Source organism: Vespa mandarinia, chromosome 5 (assembly GCF_050613455.1).
Source record: "Vespa mandarinia isolate Hongniang chromosome 5, ASM5061345v1, whole genome shotgun sequence".
NCBI classification, from domain to species: domain Eukaryota; kingdom Metazoa; phylum Arthropoda; class Insecta; order Hymenoptera; family Vespidae; genus Vespa; species Vespa mandarinia.
Genome location: NC_140814.1, coordinates 9,305,001 through 9,314,291, shown reverse-complemented (window position 1 = coordinate 9,314,291; position 9,291 = coordinate 9,305,001). Strand labels below are relative to the sequence as shown.

General features: G+C 36.7%; 1 protein-coding gene across 3 annotated transcripts in view; it reads right to left on the bottom strand.

Moving 5' to 3' along the window:
• Positions 1-1,392: 1,392 nt before the first annotated feature.
• LOC118448436 (roundabout homolog 2) overlaps positions 1,393-9,291 on the bottom strand; it is a 208,682-nt gene continuing 200,783 nt past the window's right edge. For 2 of the 3 annotated variants that reach the window (XM_085657147.1, XM_085657148.1), the window contains 5 exons: positions 8,768-9,280; positions 8,210-8,440; positions 7,769-8,107; positions 5,883-7,680; positions 1,393-5,245 (listed from right to left, as the gene is read on the bottom strand). In XM_085657147.1, coding sequence (XP_085513273.1) covers positions 5,067-5,245; positions 5,883-7,680; positions 7,769-8,107; positions 8,210-8,440; positions 8,768-9,280 — 3,060 coding nt within the window. In that variant the 3' untranslated portion in view covers positions 1,393-5,066. The remainder of the gene's footprint in view (positions 5,246-5,882; positions 7,681-7,768; positions 8,108-8,209; positions 8,441-8,767; positions 9,281-9,291) is intronic. The other variant, XM_085657149.1, reaches the window with a different exon arrangement.

The window sequence follows — 9,291 nt, the reverse complement described above, 5'->3', positions numbered from 1 at the left end:
GGGAGACACTGGAAAGGGAGAGAGAGAGAGTGAGATAGAGAGAAAAAGAGAGAGAGAGAGAAGAGAGAGAGAGAGAGAGAGAGAGAGAGAGAGAGATTGAGAGAGAAAAAAAAACAAAAAAAAAAAAGAAAAAGAAAAAGAAAAAGATTAGCATGTTGCCTGTAATATACACAATTATCGCTGTACATAGATATACCGTGTTCCGTGTGTTCTTTTTTTTTTTTGTTTTTCTTTTTCTTTTTTTTTTTCTTTTTTTTTTTTTTTTTTTTTTGACGAAGAAGAACGTTGCCCTAAATGTGGAAAAGAAACGTCGTTTTCTCATCCTTTTTTCCTTTTCTCGCTTTTTTTTCTTTTTTTTTTTCCTTCCTTTATTTTTCTTTTTCTTTTTTTCTCTTTCAATCCGTATCTCGTCTTTGGATGGACTTTCAATGGATCTTCTTCAATCGAGACACGAGCGCACGATCGCACAAGTGTGCGCGCGCGCAAAATTTTCGCAGCGTGTCGATAAAAGGATCAAAAAAGAAGAAAGAAGATAAAAAAAGGAAGAACGAAAAGGTAAAAAAAGAAAAAAAGGAATTAAATAAAAAAGCAAATCTTGATCTTTCGAGTTGATTTTTGAGAATCAGGTTCGAACCGGCGAACCGTGGATTCGTCTGTCTGTCTACCTGTCTGTCTGTCTGTCTGTCTGTCTGTCTTACTTCTTCTTCTTCGTTTTTGATTTCTTTTTTCTTTTATCTTCTTCGAAATCGGTCGAAAGTTTTGCGAGCGCGCATGTGCTATCAACGTAAACGTGCTCTTATTAATACATATATATACACACACGCACACACGCACACACACATACACACACACACACAGGCAGACTTATTATTTTTATCGAAGGACGAATTCGTTAGATCCGTCGAAGAAGAAAAAGGAAAGAGGGAGGGAGAGAGAGAATGAGAGGAGAGAGAAAGAAAGAAGAAGAAGAGGAAAAGAAGTAAATCGAAGGTACACGCGTGCATATAATTATAATTTCATTAATTTCGACGACTTGAATATTCGTTTCCTTTTTTTTTTTTCTGTTCTTTTTTTTTTTCTTTCTTTTCGTTCGTTTTGTTTCGTTCTGTTTTTATTTCCCTTTCTTTTTTTCTTTTTTCTTTTCTCCTTCCTCTCTTCTTCCCACCGATCGAACGAAATTCGGTGACCTCGCTGCTTATGTCACTAAACTAATGGCTAATGTTTTATATCGTATCATTAATCACTACTGGGTTTTTTTTATTTATTTTTTTTTTATTTTTTTTTTTTTAAGTTCCCTCCCCCCCCTCACCCAACCCACCCACCCACCCCGTTTCCCTCTAGATTCTGGGCTTAACGAATTAACAGATTCAATTCTTTACTTCATCGAACGATTTTTCTTTTCGGTTCTTCCTGTTTTTCCTGGTTTCTCTTTTCTTTTTCCTTTTTTCTTTTTCTTTTCTTTTCTCTCTTCTTTCTTTTCCCGTTTTATTATTCGCACGGATACAAAGGACAATTTCGTTGATAGTTCCTTCTTCCTTCCTTTCCTTCCTTCCTTTTCGTCCTTCTTTTTTCTTCCTTTTCTTCTTTCTCTTTTCTTTTTCCTTGTTTTTCCTTTTTCTCTTTCTTTTTTTTTTTTCTTCTTCTCTTTTTTTTTTTTTTCTATCGTAGTGAAGTTCATACGTAGGCGGTATTTTCCATGTGACAGAGTAATTCATTATGGGGCTCTTCGTATTATCTAATCGTAGTCAAGTATTCCTAATACGAAGATCGCATTAAATCCTAGTTAATCACGAAATTTATTTATTTACTTTTATTTATTTATTTATTTATTTATTTATTTATTTATTTATTTATTTATTTAATTTTTTTTTTCGTTTCTTATCTAGAACAACACTTATCCTTTCAGATTTCATTAAATTTCCGGTTAATTAGAACGGTTTAAAATATATGTTTTAACGATGATGATGACGATGACGACGATGATAATGACGATGATGATGACGATGATGATGATGATGATGATGATGATGATGATGATGATAACGACGATGGAAGGGCTTACGAAAGGTGACAAGGTGATTTATTTTTCTTTTCCTTTTTTTCCCCCCTCTTTTTTCTTTTTTTCTTTTTTTTCCTTACATTCGACAAAATTGTGTTTCGGTGGTTTGCAAGAAAAAAGAAACAAGAAATAATATTATATTAATTCTCGCACTGTCTCCCATAATCCGATGACGTTCAGTCTTCGTGGAATAAAATTTCATAAAAACAGATATACTCCGTGCGCGAAGACCTACATTTTTTTAATCTACGCCCCGAAAAAAGAAAAAGAAGAAGAAGAAGAAGAAGAAGAAGAAGAAGAAGAAGAAGAAGAAGAAATAAAACATTTCCGTTTATTTAACGATCATTTATTTAATGAATGATCATCGTCAATCGGCCGATTGAAAAACTTTGAAAGGAGTGTCTCCCCCACCCCCCCTCCCCAAGCGAGAGTAAAATGCGAGATACGCAAAATGTGATTTCCCTTTTTTTCTCTTTCCTTTTTTTTTCTTTTTTTCTTTTTTTTTCTTTTTTGTTTCTTTTTTTCTTTCCTTTTTCTCTTTTTTCTTTAAAACACAGGTACACTTCCAACGATTCATCGTTCGTCGCACTATTTCGTTTCTTTAACAGACATTCGTCCACCCCTCCCCCCTCCCCCATCCCTTATCACTTTATCATCTGTCATCGGACTCTTGCTCTCTCCTCGTGTATGCAGGTTTGATAGCGTTATGTATGTATATGATTATTCAAGATCCCTGGTATCCCTTAACGGCTACGATGTATACAGGTATAAATTAATGACGTGTCGTAAATTATAAACTAATGACTAAATCTCGTTTTTAAAGGGCTTTGTACAGTGTATACAAAAGTTTGATATGATAATACTTACATCTTACATTTTCGTTACTATTCCGATACTATATATACATATATATATATATATATATTTATTTATTTATTTATATTGTATATATATATATATATATATATATATATATATGTATATTATATAGCGTTATTTAATCAGTCGAATCCGTACGTCATTCGTTCGTCCGTCAAGTTTTACGTTCCGTGCATATAAGTGGCTAATAATAAACAAAGTCATCACTTTCTCTTCTTTCTTGCGTGCTTAAACAGTCCAATTTTTTTGTGTTCGCATATATTGTTACGTATGTGTATGTGTTTATGTATATGTTTTATGTTTATGTATATACGTATAAGTATGCAGTGTGCGTGTGCGCGTGTGCGCGAGCGCGTATCGTTTCGCTCTTTTGGAAGAATTATTAATTAAAATTCATTAATTAATACGCCATCGCGAAAATATTCCGCCTTTCATAATAAGATTAAGATTTTTCAATTTCTTTATCGTCTTCTTCGTATTCTTCTTCTTCTTCTTCTTCTTCTTCTTCTTTTTCTTCTTTTTTTTCTTTCTTTCTTTCTTTCTTTTTTTTTTTTTTTTTTAAATCTCCTTATGACTTTAGGAACATCATATCCAAAATAATATGTATTCGTTATTTGTCGTGGCAAGAATGTACAAGCTCTCGAAAATAAGTGCCACGTCTTACTTTATCGATCTATCAAATAATCTCTCATCGTGCGAGAACATCGTGTTAGAACGTAAGACGCGCTTGGAACATTTTCTCGTATGTAAATTTTTTTATAATAATAGTAATAATAATAATGGTAATAATAAAAAAAAAAAAAAAATAATAATAATAATAATAATAATAATAATAATGAGATAATGATAATGATGATGATAATAATAATAATAATAATAATAATAATAATAATAATAATAATATTAATGATAATAATCTTTCTACCATTTTAATCCGACCGGACAACGTAACATCAAGTATTTGAATTTCGCGCCAGCTCGAGTTCGGCCATTTTGAATAATCTTAAAAAAAATAATTCGATAGATGGAAAACCAAGAGGCTCATTAGATTTTCTATTATAGTATTTAATTCGAAATGGTGTTTCTTTTGAATGCTTTTTTACCTTTGAATTTAAGAGGATAGTTAAAAGTATGGCGATTCTGTTTGATAAAGATCGGCGCGTGATTCGATGTCGGAAACTCTTTCGAAAAGTTTTCTCTTGGTATTTTCGAAGATACTCAACAGAGCTGAGAACTAGCGAAAACTGAAATGAGCCGTTCACCATTCGTTTACCAAATATACTACCTATCGACGAACTCGAGCGGACCGATTGTCGATTACTCTCACGTTCCCAGCCTGCAAATAGCAGCCGTATCGAGAAAAACTTTACTATTTATATATTGCTCGGAAGTTGGCCTCGCTCCACCATTGTCTTTTCTTTTTCTTCTCTTCCTTTTTTTCCTCTTCTTCCTCTTCATCTTCTTTTTCATCTTCTTCTTCTTCTTCTTCTTCTTCTTCTCTCTTTTACACACACACACACAGTCTTCTATCGCTTATCTCCCCCATTCATCGATTGGATGGGAAGATCTTTCTAATGAAATGCCTTAAAATACACGACAAACGAATTAGGATACTTAATAAATGCATTATCGTCATCGATCCCCGTCTTGTTGTCGTTGGCCTTTTTCTTTCTCGCTTCAAAGAGAAAGGCCATAAATTCTTGGACTTTGTACAAGTAATTTAGATTTGAAAGCCCTCCCATACTCCTTTCTCCTTCTATTACTGATAACCAACACGATAATGTACATCACAAGTTCGATTTCTTTTCGTTTTGTTTCTTTTTTCTTCTTCTTCTTCTTCATTTTGTTCTTTTGAAACGCTCCGTCGGTAAGATCGTTTCCTGTATCTTTTTATTTCTTTATTTATTTTTCTCTTTTCTTTCCTTTTTTTTTTTTTTTTTTTCTTTCCCATTCTTTAAACGAAACCATTTTCCGTTTCTTCCTTTGTTCGTTCATACGTTTGTTCGTTCGTTTGTTCATGAGTCTTCACACTTTTGATACGTGCCAGACAAAATATCCCTTCGACCATAACAGGTCCGTTGGTCAAGGTTAACTTTTATAATATTTCTTCCTTCCTCTCGTTCCGTACTTAGCTGTCGCGATGATCGCATGAGCGACTAGATTCCGAGACTCCCGTTGGATTGTTTGCACTTGCAAGAAGACTGTTGAGTTTATTGTATCTCTGACTTCCTGAGCTACTCATCGTATTGGATGCTGAAGAACTGTGCTGTGGATAACTACCTGTCCTGGAGAAGCTAGGCACTTTGTCTGTAACAAAATAATAATAAATAAAAAAAACTCGCATTAATGTTATCAATTACGATGATAAATCTAACGTTATAATTATTAATTATTATAATATTATTTGATATATGATATTTTCTTATATGGTTAAAAAATGTCAAACGATTTTTTATTTATATCGATTATATTTATTATTTCTCTGTCTATCAACTTAACGTTTGATTGTAACAAGCTCTAAACATTTAGAAACTTTATTTTGTATTCAGGACGTTTGTTATTACTCTGCACTTGGCGATTAACCACTAACCAATCGAAGTCGGTTGGGCGAATCTTGAAGTAAAATTACACCAATTACCAATTAAACTACCAATTACCAATTATTACCAATTACACGTGGCGTTCACTGAATACTCGACTTCCTGAATGGGCCCCATTGTCTCATCTTTCGTATTTCCGTATAAATAAAGAGCCGGGACATGTCTTGGGAAAAGAAACGTTAGGACGATCGCGATTGAAATTTATTAAAATTGTGTGGATAAAATGTTTTTTTTTGTTTTTTCTTTTTTTTTTTTTTTTTTCTTTTTTTCACCATTGACCGTCAAAAATTATTATAATAGTTTCAACTAAATAATTTTCTTTAAAATGATCTCGGATTAATTACCTTTGCAACGATTATGCCTCGATCTATCCTGCGAACCGATGCTTCCACATTGCCTTTGTGGAATACAAGAGTAGTTACTGTCGCTGCTGTAAGCAGGAGATGAAGCTCTGTTGTTTCTCCTACGTGGGCTCTTGTTGTCCCTACTTCTCGAATCGCTTCTACTGTGAACACATCCGGATTGCGCGAATTGATTGTTGTACTCGATCGTATCGGCATAAAGACAGCTAGACTCGGAACAGGAACAACACATGTCCGAGTGGGTATTGGAGTCGCAGGATTTTCTATCCCATTCGTCGTTTTCCTGCTGATAAAGATCTTCACCACGGAATATCGCATCATTGCGTCTGTAAATATCATCGGTCATGGCGACCGAATGTTCTATATGAGGATTCGCGTGATTTATTCGGTTGAAAGCGTTGTCGTGATTTCTATAGTTGTCGGGTAGACCATTGTGATGGCCATAAATCACAGAGCCACTTTCGTACTCGTTCTCTTGAGTTTTGTAATCATAATGATTGAAGCCTTGAGGGAAACAGGGTACCGGCGGTGGATTGGTTTGAGGTGGAAGGGTGGTATATCTTCCACTCTGTTGCATGTTCGCGTAAGCAGCTATATCGTGCGGAGGTTGTCCAGTCCAAGGTGTTGGTGAGGAACTAAAACTGTTGCCTGCTCTGATAGGTGGTGTCGGTGGACTCTGCGAATTGCACGATCCAGAACCATCCAAGTCATTCTGAATGTTCCTCTTGCCTAAATGAGGACTGAATGAAACTTGTTGCTGATGATGTTGTTGTTGTTGTTGTTGTTGTTGCGATTGTTGTTGTTGCTGTTGTTGTTGTTGTTGTTGCTGCATTCTTCCGGACAGCAACGTTCCCGAAGGTGGTGGATGTTCCGGCGGAGGTGGCATCATGTCGCACCAGTTGGGCAATGCCGTACCGCTTGTACTTACAGCACTTTGGGGATTGTTTGATATGGGTATCTTATACTGTGGTCTTCTTTGTATATCCGCGTTCTCGTCGGTATACACGCTGCTAGTGTTGTCGCTGCTGGGTGACATCGTTGATTTATTGTGTTCTTGATTCGAATCCAAACTGGAATAGTCAGGTTTCATGCAGGAATCGCTAGAATTTGATTTCTGTCCGCTTGTTTCCATCGAGTCTGGACTTCGACTGCCAACGCATAAAGTGGTAGTAGCATACGGTTCAGGTGGTGCTTGCAACTGTTTTCTCGAATTGTAAAACGTGGTTAAGTTGACCTCTGCGTACTCCGAACCAGCCATGCTGACGATTCCCGGGGCAAGCATCTGCTGATTATTTAACAACTTGGTTTCGCACTCCTTATCGGTGGGACCCTGAAGAGTGTTCGACGGTCTCCAACCACGTTCCAACCACAAAGTGTCCTTATTCAGCTGACATATGTCATTTGCCGTACTCACCGGAACGTTTAAATGACCTAATTGTTTGCTCATCGCCTGTCTGCGTCTCACATAAAGAGCACCCAAGAGAACAGCCACGACTGTGAAGACCATCGTAATTACGAGTATCAGGAACCAAGTTTCACGAACGATGGAGACGCTACCGTGACTCGGATCTGTTCGAGGTGGAAGTTGCGTCAATTGACCTGGATCCATGTTTAGGAGAGTTGGATTGGAGAAAGGACCTAATCCAATACGTGTTAAGCCAGCTACGCGTGCCGTGTAAAGTCCACCCGTCGAGAGACTGTTGATCACGACTGATGTGGTAGAAGCGTTTAGTGACATTTGACCTAGGATCTTATTGCTGCTATTGCTCTTTATTTGAATCTATAAATAAACGAAATAAAGTAAATTACAAAGAAAACATTGATCGTACAATAAAAAAAAAAAGTGAAATTAAATTAAAGAATCTCACTTTATATCCAATCAATTGTCCATTCTGTGCATTCTTCGGTGGTGGTGACCATCTTACAAACGCCGAAGTCATATTGATCATACCAACGTGAACGTTTTCCGGTGCACTAGATGGCACATCCTCCAAAGTTATAGCCAATTTTACATTGCTAGGTCTCCCTTCTATGGTTTTGTAAAATGGCACAAGGAAGAACTCATATCGTTTGTACTTCTCCAAATTGGTTAGAACGTAACTAGTTGCACCGGCATTGAATACAGTTACCATACGATATTCTGGCTTCTCGGTGAGTTCACGGTAACGTATATAAAGACCCTCGACTAAATCAGCTGCACCAAGTATCTAAAATACAAAGGGGAAATGCTCAAGGATCGCATCCAACCGGACGAAGGGGATTTACGTTTGTCACTGTCCAAGTAACCGCTTTTGATCTCGTGAACTTACGTCCCACATAATTTTAACGCTGGTACTGCTCAACGGTTGGACTTCCTTCAAGTGCAGTATTTCGCTGTTAAGCCGATCCCTCGCGCGAATCAATTCTATCTGTGGTACCGTCCGTTGATCAAGGCTACTCGTGTGAGCGACATCGGACAACGGTCCAGGAAGCGACAAGCCGTGACTATTCTCGGCACGCACGAGGAACACATAGTTAGTGTCAGGCTTTAAATCCGTTACCTGTAACAGGAAATGTTGATCTTTATCATAGTCATCATTATTATCATCGTCATTATTATTATTATATTTATGGAAACACTCTAGGAGAGAAAATTACGAGTGAAATAAATAGTAATAATAAAGGAAATTTTCACATGACTTTATAACATTCGTTGAAACATAATTAAATTTACACTGGCATATGCACTTTTTGAATATATCAGATAGTTACAACAAAAGTTTCTTTCGCGCGAAGTTGTTTGCTTTATCTGGTAGTGTTTAAAAATAAAAAGATACTTTTGTTACGATTTAATACATTCACATAAATATGTTTATCGCGATACTTACGGTGTAAGTGTCGTCGATGACACTGGTAGCTGCGACAACCCAACCGGTATTCAGATTGCTACTGAAATATTCAATGTTATAACCAATGATTTTGCTTTGACCTTCGTTCCCAGGACTCCATGTTAGAGTAACCGAGTTACTGGTAGCGTTTATAATTCTAGGTTTACTCGGGCTCTGGGGCAATGCCGATATTTCCGGAGTTCTGTGAAAGGTCGTCGTCGTGCTGACCGTCAATGTGGCAGACCAAGATGTGTTACCAGATTCTGAGCTTGCAATACACGTATATAAACCGGAGTCACTCATTTGAAGGTCATCGATGAACAAAGTTCCATTGTTAGCCATTGTTATACGATTTCCTAATTGGATAAGAACACCGTCCTTGTGCCAATGTACCTTTGGAGTTGGAGTACCAACAGCACGACAAGGTAACGTGGCAACGCTTTTGACAGGAAGTGTCTGATTTGCTGGGCCCAACTCGATTATCGGAGGTGGTATGTCTTCGGCAGACATTACCTTTGTTAACA